The sequence below is a fragment of the Schistocerca nitens genome, chromosome 2 (assembly GCF_023898315.1).
Source record: "Schistocerca nitens isolate TAMUIC-IGC-003100 chromosome 2, iqSchNite1.1, whole genome shotgun sequence".
Classification (NCBI taxonomy): Eukaryota; Metazoa; Arthropoda; class Insecta; order Orthoptera; family Acrididae; genus Schistocerca; species Schistocerca nitens.
The window spans coordinates 510330727-510356695 of record NC_064615.1 but is presented as its reverse complement, the minus strand read 5'-3'; the positions used below and the strand labels follow the sequence as shown (position 1 = coordinate 510356695).

At 39.3% G+C, this 25969-nt stretch overlaps 1 protein-coding gene across 2 annotated transcripts in view; it reads left to right on the top strand.

The window, feature by feature from the left end:
* Positions 1-10738: 10738 nt before the first annotated feature.
* Positions 10739-25969, top strand: part of LOC126236490 (P2R1A-PPP2R2A-interacting phosphatase regulator 1) — a 56467-nt gene continuing 41236 nt past the window's right edge. The window contains exons 1-2 of one of the 2 annotated variants that reach the window (XM_049945843.1): positions 10739-11612; positions 18967-19057. In XM_049945843.1, the coding sequence (XP_049801800.1) occupies positions 11509-11612; positions 18967-19057 (195 nt within the window). In that variant the 5' untranslated portion in view covers positions 10739-11508. The remainder of the gene's footprint in view (positions 11613-18966; positions 19058-25969) is intronic. The other variant, XM_049945842.1, reaches the window with a different exon arrangement.

The window sequence follows — 25969 nt, the reverse complement described above, 5'->3', positions numbered from 1 at the left end:
GATGTTGTAATGTTGAGAGTGGCGAAGTTACGCCTGATAGGCGATGCCAAGTCGTATGTACTGTACCATGAAACGTTGAACAATGTGGGGACGTTTGCAGAGCTTGAGGCTGGGTTATGCCAGAGGTACCAAAAACAGAATAGTACCAGGTTTTTTCAGGAAAAATTGAGTGCATTAGTTACGAGAAGAAATGAGACTGTGGAGGTTTTCTCAGCCAGGATTCGAAAGCTGAATGCACAAACGTTCGAACTGTCACCGAGTGGGGAGACTAATAGAGTGATGTTACAGGAGGCCAAGAACAGGGCGTTAGATGTGTTTTTGCGGGGAGTACCGCCAGAGATGTCACGTCGGGTGAGAATGAAGAATCCCAGTGATCTTGCGGAAGCTCTAAGGATTAGCACATACTTAGAGGAGGTGGATTATGCGACGAAGCAAAGGGTGGAGCATAAAGTTCTGGCAGCAAAAAGTAAGTGTTTTGATTGTGGCCAGGTAGGGTATATTAAGAGGCAGTGTCACCGTCAGTTGCGGTGGTACTCATGTGGGAAAATGGGTCACTGGGCAGTGAACTGCGGGAGTAAAAGTAGGGGGGAACCTCGGCGACAGCAGCCGTAAAACGAGAACGGGTCTGCTTCAACCGTCGGAGGGCGGTCCCAGTGAAATTAGGTAATGCGCTTGTAATTGCACCAATGGAATGCTGCTTATTAGGTTTGATGAATGGAAGGTTTCTGGTTGACATGGGGGCACACGTATCTGTTATTAGTCTAGACCTGGTTAGAAGGAGAAAGCTTGAGCCACCACGTTATAGGTTACGGGGGGTGGGGGATAATAAAGTGGGGTCATTGGGTACGACGGTACTTCAATTTGTGATCGCTGGAACTAAGTTTAGTGAGCAGGTAGAGGTGTTACCATGTGTGGGTGAGGGGTATTCCGTGATTCTCGTCTGGACTTCCTTGACATACATCGTGCGAAGATAGATCTTTGGCAACAAACAGTGGAACTCAGTGGAACAATGTTTTGCGTGGGGGAAACGGTTGCAAAATGACGAATGTCGCAAAGCACACTTATCGCGAAGGTGACGCCAACTAAACTGTGTACGGATTCATTAAAGGTTGATCAGCAGGACAACATACCGGCAGGTACAGGGAAGGTAGTCTGGATTTCGATAAATCCGGACTTACCAAAGGAGACGTTGTGCATGGTGGAGCCACTCTCGAGTAAGGAGGAGTTGGATAATGTGCACTGTTTTGTGCAGAGGACTTTAGCTCACGCAAGTTATGTGGAAGGAGATTATAGGGTTCCTGTAGTATAGATAACTTCGGCAGAGCGGATTTTAGCTTGTCGAAAGGGCTGTTATTGGCCACATGGGGGGTTGTTGATGAAGAAGACCTCGACAGGGAGGATTTAGAGGCGAGCCATAAGCAAAACGTCGATGCAGCGAAATTGAGGGGAAAATTACAGCATTTGCAGGGAGACGTCGGGGTTGCATTGGAGGAATTGTTATTGACATTTAGCGATTTATTCGGAACGGAGGGTATGTTACCGGCAACACCGATTACGAAGCATCACATACCAACAGAGGATAATACACCAATGTTTAGGAAACCATATAGGGTAGCACATCATATGCAACCGCTACTAGAGGAGTTTATAGAACAACAACTATGGGATGGAATCGTAGAGCATATCAATAGTCCGTATTCAAGCAATGTAATTCACGTACCTAAGAAGTTCGTGGATGGTAGAAGAAAATATAGGTTTTGTTGTGATTATGGGTTTCTGAATGCGAAAACCATTTGGGATGCATATCCGATTCCGAATATCATGGACACATTGAATAATCTGAGGCAACATAAGTATTTTACGACGATGGATTTGGATACCATCAGTTGGAAGTAGCGCCAGAGGATAGGGCAAAGACAGCTTTTACTCTTCCTGGGGGACACTATCAGTATTATACGTAAGCCGTTCCAGTTGAAGAATGCACTGGCAGCTTTTCAGCGATTATTAGATGGGATTTTAGGGGGATTGAAACCAAAGACACGTATGGTTTATCTAGATGACATTATAGTATTTTCGAAGGATATACCACAACGTGTATTGCGTTTAAGAGAAGTCCATAGAAGATTGCGGTCGGGACGGTTAACATTAAGTTTGGAAAAATGTAATTTTGCGCTGATGCAGGTCAAATATTTAGGTCATGTAATCAGTGAATGAGGGGTTCAAACCGATCCTCGCTTAACAGATGCAGTTCAAAATTTTCCGACATCACGAACAACAAAGCAATTACAATCGTATATCGGTTATGTTCATATCGTAAATTTGTAAAGGATTTTGCTAAAATAGCCGAGCCGTTAACAAAGCTTTTAAAGAAAGGGGTTAAATTTCAATGGACGGAGGAATGCCAGCAAGCTTTCGATGAGTTAAAAATGAGATTAGTTTATGATCCGGTGTTGGTGTTTCCGAAATTTGAAGAAGACTTCATCTTATCATGTGATGCTTCAAATGGAACAGTAGGATGTGCTCTGGGGCAAATGGTAATGGGAGAGGAGCATCCGGTGGCGTATGCTTCCAGACAGTTAAATAGGGCAGAACGGAATTATTCCACAACAGAAAAGTAGATGTTGGCTGTAGTATATGGAGTAACGTATTTTCGTTGTTACCTTCATGTTAGGAAGTTTAAGGTCATGACAGATCATGCAGCATTGAGATGGTTACTGGGTCAAGGATCCTTCTAGTCGGTTAACATGGTGGGCTCTAAATTAAGTGTGTTTGACTTTGAAGTAATTCATAAGCCAGGGAAGAAACACGGGAATGCAGACGCATTAAGTTGAAAGGTAGACGCATTAGAAGTAATGGGTAACAGTGTCACGGAATGGCAAAGGGCACAAGCAGAGTGCCAGTGTTTTAGAACTCAGCCGCATTTCATTGTGGAGGGAAATTTATTGTGTAGAGTTACCAGGTTTGGACCACAGGTAGTGGTACCAAAGAGTTTGAGAGAGGAAGTCTTAAAGCAGGACCATGATCATGTGCTTTCAGGGCATGGGGGTCGTCGAGCAACAGAAAGACGAGTAACAGAACGATTTTGGTGGCACACTCGGAGAAGGGATTTGGAACAATATGTAGCAAATTGTTTGTTGTTTTAGTTTTGTCATTGTATGGGGGAGACTATTTTCAGAGAATTCGATAGGGGCAGAGTGAACTATCGGGAATTTTTGAGGATGTCATACAATGTTGTAGTGACTTGTAGTGGGAAGGGTTCTGGAGATATTATTAATGCAGGATCTGGCATATTTAAACTCCACGTTAGTTTTTGGAAACATTGAATTCCTTTATTAATGCACAGGAAGGATCTATCACGATTAATAAAGTACTGGAACATGTTCAAACGTTACAACAGCATCGCACCGACAGACTAAATACAGTGAGCATTTTAGCGGCAGGGTGTGCCGTTTTTCCATTTTTCTTGAGTATAGCTTTGTGGAGAGTGTGGAACGTGCACCAGTAGAGGAGGTGCCAACACATCAGTTGCCTACGGCATGGGTAACAAGTGTAAACAGTATATAGGGGTAGTATTAATGTTTTTACGTTCTCGTTAGTTTTAGTCTGTAGCATATAAGTTTTGTGAACAAGGTATGTTTACACAGCCACAGACCACGTCTGTTATATTTCGATTCGGGACGAATCTTGTTGAAAGGAGGGAAGTATGCTGCGCTGGTATTACTCTTAGTCGTAGGAAAGGGGAATTTCGTTAAAAATTCAGTAAAGGCGCGGTTGGGCGGTGAAGTCTGGGGCCTCTGGCAATGTACTAGTCGGCAGCCAGTAGGCCAGGCAGAGCTGGCACGGAGCTGTAGCAGCGTATTGCACGTACGACTGTTTGAAGTGGTGAAACAGTTTGGCAGGGAACTGGAGCATTGCATTAAGTTATTGTGATGTATGAGCCGAGGCAGTAGGCCAGAGCCGAGAGTGGCGATGTGTAACTGGCTGACGTATGCTATTAGGGTCATTGCAAATTTTGGCGCTATACATCCCAGTGAATTAGCTTACCACGCCTATTTTCATTCTATGCTTTCGTATGGCATCATATTCTGGGGTAACTCATCATTGAGTAAAAAATGTTCATGCACAAAAGCATATAATCAGAATAATTTCTGGAGCTCATCCAAGATCATCATGTAGACACTTATTTAAAGAGCTAGGAATCTTCACTGTAGCCTCACTATATATATATATATATATATATATATATATATATATATATATATATATATATACTTATGAAATTTGTTATTAACAATCTGAACGAATTCAAAAGTAATAGCAGTGTACATGGCTACAACACTGGGAAAAAGGATGATCTTCACTACTCAAGGTTAAATCTAACTTTGGCTCAGAAAGGGGTAAATTATTCTGCCACAAAAGTCTTTGGTCGCTTACCTAATAGCATCAAAATTCTGACGCATAGCCATATAGTATTTAAAAGTAGTTAAAAGAATTTCTGAATGGCAACTCCTTCTACTCATTAGATGAATTTTTGGATATAGTAAGTGGGTAATTTCCCCACCCTCCACCCAAAAAAAACAATATTAAGTGTCATGTAATATTCTGTGTGTTGTAATATCTTGTATTGACGCTTGTTATTAACCTAACACATTCCACATCGTTATGAAGTGTCGTATTCATGATCTATGGAACAAGTACTAATCTAATCTAATCTATGGGAATTTACCCCTGCCATAGTTTCTGTCTCTCTCTGACACTACGTCAGAAGCGAGGGGAATAGCAGTATAAGTAGTAAGGCACTTTTAGCTTGAGGGGGTGGGCCTGCTCAGTCGAGAGTCGGGTCGGACCTGTGCTGGTCTATTCTTATAGGGGCCAGTCTGGCAGCGATGTTGTAAATATTCTGTGTAAATCTGTACTTTGTTTCTGTGTACTTGTTCGGGCTGTATTCCACCTCTGGGGACACACATCGGGGCAGGACGGCACGGCAGCCGGGTACTTGGAGATTGCACGGTCTGCCTGAAGGAGGGCAGTGACAGCAATCTGCAGCGGGTCCAGGACGGGCCACATCCGCTTATGCGGCGGGAGGCGCAGCCGCGCTGCAACAGCGCCAGAGATGGCGGCAGGTGTTGCCATCCGGCAAGCTCCACTAACGGCAAGTTGCGGCACCGCATCCAGAAGGATGTGGGTTTGAGTCCAGTCCTGTCCTGGGAGCAGCAGCGGCCAAGGGCCATGGGTGACCAGTACACCCACCTTTGTCCCATGATCAGACAGAGCAGGCCAAATGGTACTGATGTCAGCGGGGACCAGGGACTGCAAAAGTCTCCAGAATCGCAGGCAGCTACACGGTGCAAGACACGACTCCTCGGCGAGCGGCGGTCGGCGAGAGCAGCTGACTTCCAGCTGAGCTGCCTTCATGATGGAGCAGAAATGTCGGCATACCAGGAGTTGCTGAGCCGGCTGGACTCGCGGGAAACGCTGCGGGCGGCATGCCGACACTATGCTGCACCCATCATAGTAATGTAAATTATGTGAATAAAGGAATACTTCTGAATACCGCTGTATCATTCTGCACTGCCCCTTGACGCTATTGAACTTGTTCGACCTCGTGACAAAATACGGCGCGGTGGGTCCTGGTTTCAGCTCGGCCATCTGGAGTCCTGGGTTCGACCATCGACGCTTTGCAACAGTAATAACAACACTCAAGAAACGCTGTGGAAACCATAAATAGCGATTTAAAAAGATATAAAAACGACTGAATACAGTAGAGGGAGACTGGATGTAGCTAGATTATTGTGCACATTGACAGATAATCTGAACTATGCAAGGATGGGAATGACTACGTTACAAGGAGCAGTATATCATGCCATGCACAGAGAACTGAGTTCTGTGTAGATGCTTCCACAGAAAATCGTAGCCGGACTATGCAGAACACAGAAGGAATTCACAGCATAGTTACAGCAGATAGTGCAATCAACCGAGAAAAGCTTCACACTATTCTGTCATACGTCAACCGTGGAAATTAGTACTGATTTAGTATGATTAGAGCTGTTAATTCGACTTCCAGTGGCATGCATGAACGCCCAATATAAATTTTTGCAGTTACGCACCTTTTCAGTTAAGTGGTAATTGCTCGCTGTAGTCTTATGGAGGAAAGTGGTACATTCTTCAGGACAAAAGACTCACATTGTCAAGGAGCAACTTGGAATCCCTACGATGTCAGTGAGAGTGCTTTGGTAGTGTATTGGCCATGCTGCTTGCTGCTGAGGCAGCACAGGTAACACAATCCATGCTGGGGCTAGTTCGCTGTGACGTTGCAGGGAGCCAAGTGTGCAGCTCCCTCACTGTGGCAGCTGAGACTGTGAGACACACTGGTGTCAGGGCATATTGGTGTGGCTGGCACCCTTCTGCCCGCTGCACTGCTGGCAGCCACAAAGCAAGATAACAGTGAACCTCTGATCAATAAATGTGAATTCTCAATAAATGTGTATGCCTCATTAGCGCCTTTGGACGCTTGATAGATCCTCACCACCACATTTCCCACAATGCTATCCTAATGACTGCAGAAACCACAGTCCTAGCTCTCTATAACCTTAATAAGCTAAGTGGCACATTCTTGAGGACTACAGACTCACATAATGGAGGAACAGGTTGGAATCCCTGACTGTGAATTCAGACTTCAGCTACCTGTAGTTTCCCTAAATAGATTAAGGCAGATACTGGAATGGCATTGTCGGCGCTAAATCCTAATATTTCTACTATTTCATTTTTTGAAGGGCTCTTTGAAAGTATATGTAGCTCTAATATTCAGTCTTGAGGGTGCCATGCTAGACTCATATGTTTCCTTAAGTTGGTCATATTTCTTGATGTGATTTACTAACGCATCTGCTTTACAAGTAGATTCCATCAACAACAGTGATGGCCCTAGGCTATACATTGATATTCTGTGAGCTCTATGCTGTTACCCTCAGCTGCAGTTAAAAGTTGGGCTGCTTAACTATACATCCCCAGTATTCAAAAATTTGTTGTGATTTTACTTTTGTTTTAAAATTCATGCAAAGATACGTTTTGTAGACTCTTCATCCACTATCACACGTTTAATACAAACATTAAACCTTAAAAATAACAAATATTTACAGAGAATCTGCTATCCAAACTGTATTATTCGCCAAATTTTTGACACTGTGTCTGTTTGCAAAGGGGTGTGTCGGATTCTTATCCTTAGCCAGGTTGGACTGGCTCACATGAAACAGCACTGCCTATCTTCTCCTAGGGCTGCCATCTGTCCCAATATATTGGGACCGTCATCTTTATGGACCTTCTTGTCCGAACATCCTGACAAGACCCAATTTTGTTCCGCTTTTGCAAAATATTACGTTCTTGGCTCAAGTACTGAAGTAATGCCATCTAGAAGAGCAACATGTAAATGCAGCACCCGTTAGTTATGTTTATGTCAACAAGTTTATGTTGACAAGGTTGTGTCACAGATGGCGTAGCAAGTTGCGTATCCTGTATCGACGATGCAAGGACCTTCTAGATCCTGCGCCATCATTCGAGAAAATATCAGACTTCTCCATAGTATGGTTCTGGAACTACTTAAGCAGCACAATGTGGAAGAATCGGGCACTTCTCATTTGAATAGCGCTCTGATAAGACGATTCTTTCTAAACGTATTACGAACAAGCAGTGCAAGTTAGTAATTTTTGAAGTGTATACTGCGGGCATAGAGGGCGTGAAGCATACAGTCGCGTTTACTTCGATGACTAAATTGTTATTGTCGACTGTTTACCATCTAATAAACTTGTCTTATCATAGTTTACGAAAATGCCTAAGAATGGAAAGAGTGTCATTTTTGGATGGTTACATGAAAGATTGGTCTCTTGTTAAAAAAGGATGTGCAGACCAGGAAGTGTTATGTGAGATTTATAGATGTTGCGTCTCATTAACCCATGGGGCTAAGGCAGATGTGGGACGTCACATTTCTACTAAGGATCATACAAATAGATTCGCGATAGCATCAACATCAAATCCTATTTCATAATTCATGGTTAAAAAAAGACGCCAAGGAAGAACTGCTGGTTGCTACTGGAGAATCAAGAACAGCTTATAAAATTGTCGAGCATCATCAATCCTTCAATTCTCTTGACTGTAGCATAAAATAGAATGCCACATTGTATTCTGACTCCAAAGTCGCTAAAAAGCAGTCTGCTACAGCCAAGACCAAAGCTACAATGATTCTCTAAAATATCCTTGTCCGCTCTCCAAGTCCAAATGCATAAAACAGTTTCATTTTGCGGCATAGGTGCCGACAAATTGAAACACAAAGCTCAAACAATGTTTCCTTTAGTTGGTCCATACTTTACTGAAACTGACAGAATCCAACAGAAGCTGTTGAAGTTTGATTCACTGAATATCGAAACATCAGAGACAATTGCAAACTTTGGCTAGACAATTTAAGACAACTGCGAATTCGATTATATAAATTAATCGCTTTTTGTGGAGACAGTACCAACTTCAAAGGGCTCCATCAATGTGGCCAGTGGAATGTGTTTCGCCAAATTAAAGAAGAACTAGGAATAAATGTAGTGGAATTGGAGGCAGTGCCCATATTCTCCACAATACTATATCAAGAGCCGCTAGAGTCTTAACAGAACACATTGAAGTAATCATCATGAAAATATTTAATTATTTTTCGATGTACGCAGTGAGGACAGAGAAGCTGAAAGAGTTCTGCTTACACATTGATGTCTGTCATGAGACTCTTCTATCTCACTCAAAAAGAATATGGCTGTTGTTAATTCCCACAGCTGAGAGAGTTCTTAAGCTTTGCATTCCATTAAAAAAATTTTTTTTTCGCTGAAGACAGGCCACCTAAAATAAATTCAGATTTTTTCAGTAGTCAAATTGGTGAAATTTACTTCATGTTTCTGCATTCACACCTGGCTCTGTTTGAAAAAAATATAAAAGCTTGGAGAAGAATAAAGTCTCGATAACTGAAATCAGAAATGTATTAATTGACACTCAAAGATGCCTGAATGAAAGGAAGACTGCCAATTTTATTGGCGTGAAGACTAAGATGAATCTGAACAAATTAAAGAAAGAGAACCCTAACCAAGAAATAATTAATTTGATTTCGAAAATTGAGGGAGAGACAATGGCTTTCTATACCATAACATTTGATTACTTAGAGAAACGGACTATTTCTTTTAATAAATATCAAGTATCTGATTGGATGACGCTATCTAAAACTCCAAATTATTTGATGATTGGAAACACTATTATATGCCTGGATAAATAAGTAGTGAAGATTTCGGGCGACAATTGTTTTCAGGAATGTATGTATCTGAAGAGCTTTTTAGAAAGTAAGTGGGACTGGGAAGAATGGAAGTCTAAGCACTCTGTGGAAGAAAGGTGGATTTACTTTCCTAACGAAACCGAAAATCCTGAACATAAATGGCAACTGCTAAGATATGCGAGTATTTGTTTTCTATTCCCGCACACAACACCACTGTAGAAAGAGCAGTTTCGCTGTTGTCGGTCCAGAGGACTGGTGAAAAAAATCGACTGCTGCCAGGGACTGTGGAATTAGTTTTACAGTGCTAGTTTGACTATGTACGAGCTGACTTGCTTGGAATTTTATAAATAAGTAATACGTGAAATTTTATTAATACCTAAAAATTGCTGAAGAATGGGAAATTTTCCGAAAAATATGTTTTACCAACTACTTCTGCTGCAACAAACTCCATGTGTTCTAAATAAAAAGTGATTATATTAAACACATTTTTTCCTTCATTCCTATACTCTGATCTCAGAGTGTCCTGACGAGATCCCAGCTAGGTATGACAATCCTATCCTCTCCACACAAAATTGGAGACTATATTCATCACAGTATACTATAATTTCCAGTGTCAGAATTATTGAAAGGAGAGCTCACTTAGATATGCTTGTGGAGTCAAGGCAGTCCAATAAAAGGATCTGTTATCCATGTCTACATATAAAATAAATATAGTAATATATTAGTTCTGAGTACAAATTAACAATTGTCTTACTGATGGATCGTGTGGTCAGCCTTCAGCATCCACTGGAGTCGGCGCTTATGTATGGTGCACACTTTGCATAACTGACAAGGGCTGCACCTGTTTAAAACACGATACTCCTCCATAAAGCCTACAACCGCCACAATGAAAAGTTCAGATTTTTAGTTTTTAGCTGTGGCAGATCTTTACTCAGTACGTCGAACGTGGCTTTGTCTGTACTTTAGCCTTTAGAGATCCCAAATAGTGTCATTGTGTAAAAATAGGTCATAAACCACTATTTTGAAGAAGACTAAGATGTATGAAATAGGTCCGTTTGTCTAATCGAGTTAATTGAAAAGAAAAGCCCAGTGGGACATCCTGATAGGTAAAAACGGTACGCACTTTCCCAGTCTACTGTTCCGAAATTCAGGGAACGTATCTGCATTGAAACTTAAGGCAACCGAAAAAAGTTTACAGTGCGTTAATGTAAGGCTCGTTTTCATAATCTTCATGGACTAAAAATAATTCCCATTAGACAGGAAGTCAGAGTAGCAAAATATTATACTGGATTTGGTTTTCTAAAATATTCAATTTGAAACGATAGGCATGTTTCATAATTTTTTTTCTGGCGAGGAAGCGTTTCATAGCTCTTTGTGGTCCTCCAGAGAATTGTTAACAGACCGGCTGTTAAGGGCGCCGTCAGTATAATTGTCGCAGTCAGGCGTTCCGTTCTACCATTGCATTTTTCTAAATTTTACTTGAATAACAAACTTAGATTTTGCAACGAAGCGTACACAAATCTACATTTTCCAGAATGTTAAATTTGACATTAGTTATACAGATACATAAACTGGCGTTGAGTCGTAACCGACATATTTAGAGTTGAATCAACCCAAATTTAGTGCCACGCTTTGTGATCACCTGCTAGCAAAGATCTATTGGTTTTTTCGTCACACGAAATAAAAATTGAGTTTTCTTACAATTTTCGGATATCATTTGTGATCGAAAGGGCTTGATGTTCGTGACGGAGCAAACTCACCTACGACGAAAGATCTAGTGTTTTTACAGACTGGATAGTATCAGGAAGGGGGCAATAGGATGAATAGTTTTGCTTTTATAGTTGAAGTCTGGCGATAAAAAAATAATTCGTAGATACTTACATGAAAACGATCGCTTAAACCATTAGCAGCGAGTATAATATTTACAATACATCAGTAAAATGTGGTTACTGAAGAGAAGCCGATCACTTGGGTTGCGACGTGATAGAGTTAGATTGTGTTTTACGTGTTAATGAATGGTGATACCTAATGCAAATTAGTTTGTCGAGTTAGTTTCACCTTAAAGAGGCTGTTTTTGTAGTACCTGTGTGCTTAACTCTGGTAAATAAGTAAAATTATTAGTTAATTCTGTACTTGACGGAGGTCGGCCTAATGCTGTGAACAAATGCTAGAAGTTCTAGGTGTCGATGGGCTATGTTTTGTGATATTATAAAAACATGGATGTTGATTCACCAGTTAGTTTAAAAAGATCTAGCAGCGCTCCCATGATAAATGAATTGAACACCACAATGTCGGCAGCATCCACAACATCGTCTGCAAGGTGAGTACCGTTCACTCCTCTCATGATATTTCGTACCCAAATGTTGCCCTGGTTGAAAAGAATAGTCAGTATCACGTATAATGTAGATACTTATATCACAATGCTCCCCAAGATATTTGTTTAGAAATTGACTGCATCAACAGATTAAGAAATTAATTAACGTAAAAATTATACACATTAGACAGATAATGCTAGTGTAAACGGATTACAGGTAAACATTTTTGCCATGGTTTTAACAGAAAAGTTGTACTACCAAGAAATATAATTAATTACTTACTTACTTTTGTCAGGTGTAATGATAAAGGTTTTTGTAATGGTGTGTTTATAAATTAATAGCTATAAGTAACTGTAAAGGATTTCTGTAATTAGTCTGGTGCACAAAATAAACAGTCACATCTTGAATTCATGTGTTATATGAGCCTGACATTTCTGTAATCAAATACACAACTTATGTCATAACTTATTTTATTATCTAGATTTATACTAAAAGTGATCTTGCACAACGCTCACATTCAGAATAATGTTTCATTTTACTAGGGACACGTATTGTGCACTACTATTTAACATCTCATTAGGAGTTTGTGGAGTGGTCATTCTTCATATGGGATGTACATTAAGAGGGCAAATTATGCATTTTATGGACAGACTTCTAGCACACATTATTTTGAGTAAGAGAAAGCTATCTGCTGCCCTGCATGCCAGTAAGTGTAATTTACTGAACAAGTAGATATACAGAAGAATATCTTTCAGGAGTTCTGTAGTTTTTACATTACATGATCACATTGCCAGTAACATTTCTAAATATAATGCTAGAAGGAGAAATGATTTATATTGTCCACTACCCAGCCTTATGTAGCACAGAAAGGAGTGAGGTATTCAATCATTAATATCTGTGAGTACTCACCCATTAATATTAAGAATTTACTGAATAATAAAATTAACTACGAACACAAGGTTGAAATTGTGATCCATGAGACATGCAAATAATTAACTATATGTAGAGTTAAAGAGTTCCCAGGCTCATATCAAATGACATACTGTCAGCAGTCACCTGTTGATATACAATTTAATCCTAATCACTGGTTTTTAGCCTGGTTCTGATCATCAGCTAATGATCTTACATGACTGCAAACTTTAAAGGGATAAAATACATTGAAATTTAGATTAAGCAAATTATGTACAAGGCATAGGCAATGTGTCACAAATTATTGTATTAAAACACATTTTTAACTAGCATTACAGAAACACTCTCTCTTTCTCTTTCTTTCCTTCCTTCTTAAGTGAGAAGGTTCGTTTTGACACAGCTCTTCATGGTAAGATATTCTGTGCGAGCCTCTTCATCTGTGCATTATTACTGCAGGCTACATCCTCTTGAACCTACATACTGTAATCAATCTTCGGTCTCCCTCTACAATTTGAGCTATCAAACACCCCACCGTTGCGAAACAGACGAACAGACAATAGCTTGCTACTTCAAATGATCCCTACTTTTAGTAAAGTTGTTCACTGGATTTCTTTTCTTTCCAGTTTGATTCCGTACTTCATCATTAGTTACTGATATGCCCAGCCAATATTTGTCATTCTTCTATAGCACCACTGCTGCTGTTCTCTTCTTGTCTGAGCAATTTATTGTTCCATTTCACTTCTACACCAGGCTACACTCCAAAGAAATACTTTCAGAAAAAGTGGTGCTAACAGATTTATGTTATTCAGAAAATTTTTTCTCGATATTGCCAGTCGGTGTTTGATATTCTCTGTACTCCATCCATTGTCAGCTATTTTGAAGCTCAAATAGCAGGATTCATATACTGCTTTTGATGTATCCTTTCCCAGTGTAATTCTTTTAGCATTGTTTAATTTAATTTGACTACATTCAGCTATACTTAGGCCTATTTTATTTTTGTGGATGTTTATCTCATAACATCTTTTCAAGGCATTATCCACTCCCTTCAACTGCTCTTCAGTCCTTTGCTCTCTCTGAGACTGTTACATGTTGCTCCCTGTACTTCATCCATTTAACCTTCAGAATTTCAAATTGTGTATTCCAGTCAGCATTCTTAGAATCCATTATGGGAGATAAATTGGGTTACCTTCTTCAGTCTATCTCCTAAGATAAGGTGCTAGGTCACTATTGCTTTGCTCATTCCTACATTTCTTGGTTCAAATGGCTCTGAGCACTATGGGACTTAACACCTACATTTCTCCTGAACTGAAACGGGTTTTTGTCAAGATCGGCTTCTACAGGTTTTTCATTCTTCTGTAAATAATTCAAGTTAGTACTTTGCAACCATGGCTTACCTATTAAACTGATAGTACAATAACATTCAGAGCTTTCAGTACTTGTTTTCTTTAGAATTGGGATTATTACAGTCTTTCATTGTTCATTCATTACAAATAAAAAATTACAAGGTACACTTATGTTAGATAATAGAAAAATCTCTAACTTCCGTTATTTGAAAAATCTCTAATAAATATTTTGGTGCATTTATGCTTCTATTTTCTACATCAACTTGAGAAATGCAAAAAGGGGCCACTATATATTATTTGCCAAGAAAGAAACCTTTATGGATTATACAGAAAATATGTTCATTTTGTTAGTGAATAATATGTAAATACCTTTTCCCACAGAGCAAAAATTTGTATAAGAGTATAACAAAAATTAACGCAAAGAAGGGCGAACTTCGTAACTAGAAATGAGGATAGACCAGTACTAAACATGACACTGGGGGGGGCGGGGGGGGACGGACAACTGAAAATGTGGAAAGTATAAAGTACCTCGGGAGTATAATTTGTGGGAAAGTAGAAGACCAACAGAGGTAAATGAATGTAAGTCAAGCTGATAACTTCATGATATGTACAAACAAGTGAAATGAAGTTTTTGAGACGTTGGATAGGTTTAACAGAAATGGAAAAGATGAAATATTAGGGAGATAACATATGAAAAATCCCAACAAGAGAAGACTGAAGAGGAAAAATTAAAATTGGAAGGTTATGTGAAGAGAATGCATGAGATGAGGATGCGTAGAAAGTTGCATGAACTGGAGGAGAACAAGAGACCAAGGGGAGGGCCAGGGGACAAGTGGCTGAAAGGAGTGGAACAAAGCCTTCCACAGAGTCTAGAGGAATGGGCCAGAGTGTGACAGGAAAGTGATGGAAAACTAGAGAAGATTGAGTGACTTGTATTCCAAGCAGATCCTGCCAGTGATGCAGTGATTGAAAACTGTAGCAAGAGGTGATGGTGGTGATCTTAATTTGCTTATGAGTGGAAAAGTTGTCACTGATGGCACCAAAAGAAATTAGTCCTTACAGTGTGAACAATATTAGTAAAATTGAAAATAACCATAATAATTTATGAAATAAATAGTAAGAAAATCTATCCTCCATTCCAGCTTTCTCAGTACAAAGAATGTGAACTGTTTTTAGAATTTGCAACATTAAAACTGTATAGTGGACCAGGACTCGATCTGAGCGCGAGTGTCTCTTCATACATGGATAATTCATTCGGTTTGGGTATTGCTTGCAGAAGGCAAGGTGCTATATTCCATTTTCTACTGTGACACAATATTTTAATTTTTCAGGAAGTTTCAGTCTTTAAGTGTTGGTTTAGCCTTACAAATGTATTAGTGACTGGTAAAATATTTTACTCCTCAGAATGTGATGCGAACAACAAGGCATCTTTCATGACAGAATGAGCTTGCTGAAAAGATTGAAAAATTAAGTGGTCATTAACCACGAACATTTGTTCGAAGAAAATTGTGTCATATTAGGTACAGCATAGTTGCAGGTGGTATTCTGTTGCCTTCAATCGCGTAAAGAACTCTAAATCATGACATTACCTGCATTTTCACAAACCTAAAATAGATTTGTATATTTGTATGCAAATTCAGTGTTTCATGGTTATTGTCCAAGTCTTTAGACAGTCAGACAGCTACTACCCATCAAGCTTTGTGAACGCAAACTTTGATAGACTCATTTTATTTTCAGACTTTCTTTATAGTATATTGCTTCCTATAATTTTATTTGGACCAAATAGTATTGAAATGATTACTCGCAGTAAAATAAAACTACCATTGCTCACTATTTTCTCAGAAGACTGAAGCCTATAATTGCTTAATTTCGAACTGGTTCTGGGTCGACAGAAGCGTCCGATCCCACGCGTCGGCTTTGACCCGTGACGTAAGGGTGTTGTCGTGTGTGACGTCATGATGGCGCGGAGTTTGGTTTGAGTGTGGCTGTCTCCAGTTCTGTTTTATCTTATTTTATTTACTTTTCTGATCTGTTCGTTCTATCTCGTGAGATTTTTTTTTTAAATTTAAAAACACTTATTACTTATTTTAATTATCTGTTTCCTCCAATTTCTGTTTTAGTTTATTATATTTATCTTTCTGATCTGTTCGTTCTATCCCGTGAGATTTTTTTTTAAAAAAAGACAAAAAACACTAATCAGCTACTGAAGCATCTTCATCTTCTACGGGTTGCAGGGGTTATGACCCCTGGGGAGGTGGGTGGGTATTCATGCATGGCTGTCTTCACTTACACGTTGTAGCTACGCAAGGCGTCTAAATTTGTTTATATTTAGTTTGCCCCCCACCCAAAACACCCCGTTTCCCGCGTTTGTCCCATTAGTGTCATTAGGCTTCTTGTGGAAAGTGTGTGTGTGTGTGTGTGTGTGTGTGTGTGTGTGTGTGTGTGTGTGTGTGTTTTTGTTTCCGCCATATTTGTGACGTCATGGGTCAAAGCAAACGGGCGGGATCGGACGCTTCCGTATTTCCCTGGTTCTCATCAGAAGTTATGAAAGGGCAGAAGTAAGTCTCCTAACACAGTTGTTTTGATTTGATGTTACATTAGTGGTCATATACTTTGTGTTCTGTGTACAATTTGATCTAATATAGAATGGTAATGTGAGCTCTGATGTTGAAAATGTGAGTTCTTGAACTGTGTTTTTCGCAAACAAGTAATTGTTATTACTAAATGCCAGGGTTTCAGCCACGTGTTTTTTATTTTATTTTATTTATTTATTTTTTTTTTTATTTTTGTCACCCTGTGTATTTTTAAGTATTTATAATTCAAAGTTCACTGCGTAGTATGGCTTGGATAATGAGATTTATTCGTTCCTAGTTGTGATCTTTGTCCAGTGACGCAGGAAACATCCAACAAATATCATAAACAGTGTGGCAATTATAACGTGATATTAGTGGCATCGTTTTTTCAAACGGACTACAGATCAGTCTGTCACCATAACCAAGTTTTTTTGCTTTCACATTTGTTGGCTTCCGTAATGACAGTTACCTTCTAACATTACCTAGACTCTGGGCTAAGTTAAAGATCAGTTTGTCACAGCAACCCAGTTTTTAGTTTTCATATTCCTTGGCTTCATTAACTAATGACTAAACTGTGAAGATACATACACATTAGTCATTAATAGTATGTCACAGATCAAAGCCGATAACTAGTATTGAATATTTCTCTTGAGCTGTATAGTGCTTATTTTGTCTAATTTCTGCTACAGATACATTTGTTGTGCCATTTTCATGTAATTTGTGCAGGCATTTGATTATTAGAATGTACACTTTTCAATTGTTAAATTATATTTTATGAAACCCAATTAGGTCCAACATCTTTGTGCTTTTATTTTAGAAGTAGTTTTTAAATGACTATTTCAGCGTCTTCCAACCACTCTCCCTCTGCTCACCCAGTTAAATAAGGTTGTTTCTAGAACTCTTAATCTACGAGACAATCTGTGAACTTCATTGGCTCTATATCAAATGACTTTCGGTTTTGCGCACTAGTTTTTGTTACTATAATTAATACACCTTTATGAAGTACAGTTTCTCTGTTGTATTAGTCTATTAACATAATCCAGATGTAGTTTTATGTATTGATAACTAGAATAGTTTTTATTCATGTCATTTGATTGCTGCTTCTGTGGTAAATAATGAGCCATAAGCAAATGGATTGCAATTTGACTGAAAGAGCACAAGGTAATGTTAACATAACAAATGATGGAAAGCAAGTGAAGAAGGCTACAACAACACATCTTTTAATCACATTTATCTCCAACTGCTGATTAGTTTCTGTTCTAGAGACTCTTTTTAATGCTGCCAGCAGATAGTGGTAAGCATACTAGATTAAAAGAATATATGCATCTATACATCTCTTACTCCCTCCCCACTTGTCCAGTCATGCCTAGAAGCCACGAAGCAAAGCTGTACAACCATTGCCAGTTCAGATTCAGATTTTCTGTGGTTTCTGTAACTACTTAAGGCAAGTGCCAGGGGTGGTTCCTTTGAAGAGGATATGGCAGATTTTCATTTCTGTCTTGAGGTTACACACAGTCTCTGATGGCCTTATCATGCTCATGAGAAAAAATTTTTCTTTTCCATTATGTAATTCTTATTTTCAGGATGTACTTTTTACTTGAACACAGAAATCACTAGCATATTGATAATGAGTCCCTCTTAGGTGACATACATTTCTAACCTGTCCATTCATGTTTTTGCTATCCTACGCTTTTCTACCAGTTGGAATTCCTTATTGATTTGTTCGGTTGTGACACGTTTTATTATTTACCCCTCTTACATAATCTACTGTATTTATATTTATCTATCACTTTATATCTTTTCATTTTCCTATTATCCTGTGGAAATAACAGTAGCCTACACACTGATATGAAAAATCAGTAATATACTTCATTATTTAGTTTGTGATCATTGGAAAGTAAATGCAGAGTCAACTTAAGGGACTGATCATTTCATTATTGATAGAACTAACAAACATGAAATTACTTCAAGACAAAGCCACGAAAACTTAACATTTTTTAAAGTCAAACCAAACAGCTACTTATCTCATTAACCAGAAAATAAGGCATCCTAGAGAGTTAACGAGTTTAATACGCCCACCATCGGGCAGTTCACCAATAGTCACATGCCCTGATTCCCCAAGACACTTTGTCAGTCAACGCATACAAAATTTCTCCTCCTTCCCCCTTGCTAGTACTGGTAATGAAAGTTTCTTCTATCAGCATATTTAAAACTGGCTAAGTCTGATACTTATACCAACTAATTAGAAATTATGCAACAACAGTTTTACAGAGCTCTGGTAAGGTTGCTGGGTGCTTTGCATGTAGTTAGAAATGAGGACAAGTTAACAAATTGCAAACTCACTAAATATGTTAGGACAGAAGAGCTGTAAATACTTAATACTCTTTCACACAATAAAGGGGTCTTTAATGATTACTTTCTTCCACTGCTCGTGTTCTACAGCTTCCAGGTTAACTATTTCTTGTTGCTTCAAAAAAGTAAATTGGACCATTTTGTGAGCATTAATCAAACTTTTCTCTCTTTGTGTTTAATAGGGATTCTGGCCCATTTGGCAGCATATTTTCAGCGGGCCAGCCCAGGACACGTCGTTTCAGCGCAAGTTTCAGTCCAGTACATAACATGAGTGTAAGTATTTTATGGGTGCACCAGCAATGCAGACTATTTGGTGATACAAAAAATAAATATTTGGAAAATATATCGGATTGCTGAAGTAATTGTTTTGTGTCTGATGGAGATTATTTTTGTTTTCTGGATTTGGTACTGAGATATTTAGTATTAGGAAGATTCATTTTGCGTAATGCACACACCTAGAGTGAACATTTCATATATTTTGGTTTCATTTGCCGTACACCAAATAATTGTGCCATTTTCTCTCTCGTGCTAGACTTAAATGCCCAACTGTTTGGGAATTATTTAGTGTAATAGAAATTACAGAGATAATCACATTTTGCATATAAATTTACATAACTATTAGAGGAATGTTCACAGTTACGGACACTAAAAAACTAACACAATGATATGAAGAAACAATTTTCACCTCACAGAACCGAACATGGGGGCATTCGTGTTTTATTTGTGGACTGTTTCAGGGAGGAAGTGATATGGATGATGATGGGGGACATCAGAAACATTGACATAGTGGTTTTAAGCTAATTTGGGAGGAAGTGATGAGACTGGGAACACGAGAGGGGGGGGGGGATGAAAAAAGAGCAAGTAATGGGGTAAGAAAAGTGGAAGTGATAAATGACAAAAGTGAAAAATAGAATAAAACAGAAAAAACATAAATAACAAAGGTTGTAGAGAAGTGAGCTGGAAAGTGGAAACAGGGCAGACAAAAATGGAAGTCATTAGATTGGGAGAGGTTTGAGGGAACAAGTAATAGGGGAAGTTAGAGGATGTTATGGAAGAACAACTTCCAGCCACACATTTCAGAGGAACTGATGTAAGAAAGAGGGATCCAGTTGACATAGATCATGTAACTACATGGTAAGAGGAGCAATGCTGTACCAGCTACATGTTCCACAACTAAATGGCCCAGCACCATTTTGCAGTCAGTTTGTAAACAACTAGTTTGGCATTCATTTTTGTCTATAACACTCTTACCACAACTGCAGTAGGAAGTGGTGGCAGAGTTTATTGGGAAATTCTTGCATCAGGCTCAAAGATAGGACTGCAACCTGTGATGATAAATCTGAGAAGAGGAATATAAGAGTGGAGTCCAGTGATAATGGCTGAGCAGTTGACTTTAGATATGTCCTTACACTCTACCATAAAGTGTTATGTACAAAAGTGAATAAATACAAACCCTTCTGTGAAACAGAGACTTTTTTAACTGTCAGATGCTGCTAAAAATAATCACTCATGTCTCTGAATGGCATGAAAGATATTCTGAGGACAAGGACTGTGTGGAATTTAACAGACGGTTAGCCTTATACACTATCTAGGAGAATGTTGCAAAAGTCTGAGAAGAAAGAAAGAAGATTTAGTGTCTGTGGTGCTGCTGAAATTTTGCGTTTCAGTAGAGAAAGTGCTCAAAACACTTTAACTGAAGAATTGAACATAAGGAACTTGACTACAAAAAATGATGCCAAAAGATTTGTCTGGTGAGTGAAAGGAATGGAGAAAGTAAGTTTATTCTTATCTTTGGACTGTATTGATGAATAGCCCAGTTTTCTTAGAGTTTCATAACAGTTCATGAGACATGGCATTTTACATGTATTCCAAGAACCAACTAGCAATCCATGTATTGGAAATCACATGAACCATGAATTGTCTGCTAAATATTTCATGCGTGCAATGTAACCACTTTGATTCTCTGTGCTACCTCTGAGGTAAGAACACTTAAGATTACTCATTGTAATTAACTGTTATGTTGTGTGTTTAGGTGAATTGCACTTTGACACAATGTAAGGTGACCCCGAGTATCTAAATTGCGCCAGAACGATCACATCACAGGCTGGAAAAATTTAACTGTGCGCCAGAACGATAAAATGCATCTCATGTAAATTTTTGCGTCAATCTTCCCGTGCAGAATCACTTGTAAGCAACTGCATTTTTTTAATCAGTGCTTACCATGAAAAGTGCTGACTTAACAGTGGCAGATGTGATCCGTAATCATTTCGGTGAAACTTCTGCCGTTGTTGTCAGATGATCGAGTACTGTGATTTGCCCAACTTGAGAGCCAATTTGTTTTGGCTCACATCACCATTGCTGGAAACCAATAATAAGTGCTTGGTGGCTTCACGTAATGAGCAAATGGCTACGGAAATATTAGATTCCTAGCTTTGCCGCCAAGCGCTGAAAAATAAAAATACACCTCTATGAAACACGTGTTTGTCCTACTCAAAGCTAAGTGACTTGAAAAATTGCTTTGCACTGAAGAACTCTGCAACTGCACACAAACTCAACTACTTCATCATCTTCACATGTTGGCAGGCAATTCAGTTAACAATGATATTCCGCAGAGTATTTGGCTATTGTGGTTAGCTGCAAATGCGCAAAAAATACTTACTAATAATAAGTGCTTGGTGGCTTCACGTAATGAGCAAATGGCTACGGAAATGGCACTCTCACTCAAATTGCTGACTGAGTAGGAGATATGTATCCCTCAACAAGTGGTGCAACTGTCTCTGTCAAAACAGACTTCTTTGGAAGCACTGCAAACAGTATCTGAAGTGTCAGAGCAAGTTGTCGTCCTATAAACATGGTGCTCCACATGTGCATTGCAGCAGCAATTCTGTTCCAGCAGGGACAATCATTTATCCACCAAGGAGAATTTCTCCTGGTATCACAAAAAATTTTGAGCTGAAGCTCAGCAGAGTTGACAAGGGAAGTGCCTCTGGAATCATGAGTGACGCGACTGATTTCAGAGAGGACAGTGATCAACTGAAGGCTCTAATAAACGGTAATTTCTCATTGACACAAGTGCTGATCTCTTGGTTTACCCTTCTTCCATGGCAGAATACTGATGGCAATCACCTGTATACTGCAAATGGGTTACCGTCGAGACTTAATGGCTGCATCGACTTACAACTAAATTTCAAATTTTTGCTTGAATTCATATGGAAATTCATTGTTGTTGATGTGCTGTACCTGATGTTGGAGCGAATCCCTTATCTTTTTACAGTCTACAGTCTCCTCCTGCATCTTCAAATTCAATTCCTAGTTGAGTCTACAACATAGTTGTTTAGTCACAGGCATCTATGCCATGCCAAAAATGCTGGCATGAAACTGATTACAGGTGAGTCATCCTCCAGTGATATTCACACATTGGCTTGTTGTCTGCATCCAGAGAAACTAAAGACCTCAAAGCAAGAGTTCTCTTTTATTTTAACACAAGGGATCTGTCACTCTTCAAATATTAGCTGGGCCTCTGCACTCCAAATAATTAGTGAGAAGAATAACGGCTGGCACTCAGGTGGGGACTGTCATCAGCTTAAAGTCAGAATAGTACCTAATTGTTATCTTGTGCCACATGTCGAAGACTTTGTTATGTACATTCATCATAAGACTGTCTTCTCTACAATTGACCTCATCCATGCTTTTTATCAGATACCAGTAGTGTGGGAGGATATACCCAAAACTGCTGCTTGCACTCAATTCGAATTTTATGAATTTGTGCGATTTCATTCAGACAGTGCAGTGCCACTCAGACTTTCCAGCACTTCATGGATGAAGTATACAGAGACTTGGAGTTCTGTTAAATCTACTTTGATGATCTGCTTTTAATGACACTTTGTGAGACAGAGCATCTAGCACATGTGCAGCAAATATTCATTATGCTACAAGAACATGATTTAGTGATAAATCTGCAAAAAAAAAAAAAAAAAAAAAAAAATGTAGTGGTACCCTTCCTGTACACAAGGACCCCTGCTATGTCAAGACAGAGTGGAAGCTATTTCTCAGTATTCCCAACCCAGTGCAATGCAAGAATTACATCATTTCTTGGCTTTAACAAACTTTGGAGACTTTTGTGTGCAATCTTGCCGTGTTGCTAGCACTCTCAGTAAAATGCTAAAATGTCTGCCTAAACCTGGAGGTATGCTACAATAGACTAATAAAAAGAAATTAATATATCCTTGGCCAAAGTGGAAGCTGCAACTGCATTATTAGCTCATCCTCTTCCTGAATAACATCTGGCGGTTATGGTAGACTTTCCATCAGCTGCAGTCGGAGCCATGTTACAACAATGTGTGCAAAACAGAAATTTTCACTTTCACAAGCAAATTGATCAATGTATGTTAGGAGCTCTATGCAGCAAATACCTCTGTCAGAAAGTTTAAGTGCATGATTGAAGGTAGACATTTTACACTTCTCACAGACACTAAGTCACTTGTTTGCTTCCTGTCAGAAGCCAGACAAGGCATCAACATGCCATTTACAGTGTCTGGACTTCATTGCACAATTTACTATCGATAATCAGTGTTCCTCGTCATTTCGCTACTGATCAGGGCAACCAGTTAGTCGTCTCTGTTTAAAGCACTATCTGCACTGCTAGGTATAAGTCATGTTTGAACCTGTGCCAACTACGCCACTCCTAATGGTCTTATGGAACAACTTCATCGGCAGTTAAAGGCTTCATTTAGATCCCATGCTACAGAGCATTGGACTGACAGCCTAATTGTTGCCTACTAAGCCTCTCAACAGCCTTCGAAGAAGATCTCAGTGCAACAATGTATGGCCAGACAAGTTGATTTTCAGGAGACTTTGTTACAGACATGTCAAACAGTATTATTGAAGACTTGGATTTTGTGTAAAATCTTCACTGATCCATAAGTGTTGTCCTGTGATTTCCAAAGAAAATTCTGCTCAACAACCATTTGTTTCCTGTGATTGTCATGCAAACACATTTTTGTTGGGCATGGTATTATTAGAAAACCTGTCCAACCTCCATACAATTATGCATACACAGTATTGGTACACCATGACAAAACATTTGATAACAATGGATCTTTAGTCACAATATCCATTGACAGACTAAAGCCAGCCTTCAGATCGAGTTAACACTGAGGCGCTAGGCCTACATATGTGTAGTTCTACAAGAACGCCGGACCCAACTATTCTTCACTGCCAGTGACCATGCCACACGATTTATTTTGGGCAGCACAACGCATATATTTAAACCCAGTATACCATTGACAAAAGGGGGAGGGGGGGGGGGATGTGGACAGTGAATCATATGCTAAATGTTTCATGTGTGATTCTGCGAGCTGCCTTTGAGCAAAAAACAAAGTATAGGTATAGACATTCTCAGCAGCCTGATTATATTTACTCATTGTAATTAACCATTACATTTTACACCTAAATGAGTTGCCTGTACATGACATATTGTCGTCTTCAGAAGTACAGGGAAAAAAAACTACACAAGAGTTCTCTTCAGTTGAAACTTCCAGGCTCAGAGGCCGTGGCAATGTATAAAATTTCCATCTGCGGCAGACATCTTCTGAGGTCGTCCGGCTAATGCCACTGAGGCTCCAGGTACTCTTGCATTTATAGAGGGCACCACCATTCGTCACGTGATGCTGACAATATGCCTATCCTTGGAAGGCGTCATCATTCTCAATTAAGAGTAATAGATTGTCATTCTGCTGGCGCAACGTCGACATCCATATTTTGTCCAACTTTAATAAAACTTCCTCTTTTCTATTAAAATTATTATGGTGTTTGTGAATCTCTGTTGCTTCTCTATACATGCGTGCATGATAATGGGATGTTCATGCTAGAATGCTTGTCTCATTAAGTTTAATTTCATGGTTCCCATCTCGAAAAACATGCTCAGCTATGGCCGATTTTTGATGTGTCCTAAGCCACAGTTTCTTTTATGTTTGGCTAAGCGGGTGTTTACACTTCTTTTCGTTGTTCCAATATGTACTTGTCCACAACTGCATGGAATTTTGTATACCCCATGTGTTGCTAGGGGGTGTCGGGCATCTTTTGCAGTTCTTAAATATTCTTAATCTTCTTGGTGGGTCTGAAGATTGTTTTGATCCCATACCTGGCCAGACCTTTGTTGATACGGTCTGTGACTTTATTAATGAATGGTAGGTAAACTTTTCCAGTAGGTGATCATTGTTGCTCTTCACTTCTGGCTTCTTTTCTTCATTGATGGAGGGCTCGATCAATTTCCTTGCTGGTATATCCGTTTTTCATGAAAGCTGACTGTAAGTGATTTAATTCATCTTGCAAGTAAGCCGTCTCGCAGATTTTGTTGGCTCTGTCCACCAAGGTTTTCGTGACACCTCTTTTTTGCCTAGGATGATGGTTTGATTCCCTGTGGAGGTATTCATCCGTGTGAGTGTTCTTTCTATATACCTTGTGGCCCAGCGTCCCATCCACCTGTTTAATTACCGACACATCCAGGAAACTGAGTTGAACATTGCTCTCTTTCTCCATCGTAAACTGTACCTTCGGGTCAATACTGTTCAGATGCACCAAGAAGACGCGCAGCTCTTCTTCACCATGAGTCCACACTACAAATGTCTCATCAACATAGCGGTACCATTTAGCTGGCTATTTACTAGCAGTCTGCAGTGCTCGCTGTTAGAAGATCTCCATAAATAAATTAGCAACAGCTGGAATGAGAGGGCTTCCCATCGCCACCCCATCTATCTGTTCGTAAAACTCGTTGTTGTACTGGAAATAAGTTGTCATCAGGCCGTGTTTAAATAAAGCCACTATGTCAGTTGGAAAAATATCTGCTATGTATGAAATAGCTTCGTTTACAGGCACCATGGTAAACAATGACACTACATTGAAGCTCACAAGAATATCACTTGGGCTGACGTTAATCTCCCTCAGTTTTTCAATAAAATGCACAGAGTTTTTAATGTAACTGTCCGTTCTCCCATTGTATGGTTGCAGTAAGCAGGCGAGATATCTGGCCACCTCTTGTGTTGGAGATCCTATAGCACTCACAATCGGTCTCATTGGGACCTGTGGTTTATGTACCTTTGGAAGTCCATATAGTCTGGGTGGATAAGATTCCATTTTGTGGAGTTGTTTTTTATCATCCGAAGAAAGAGAAGATTGTTTTATCAG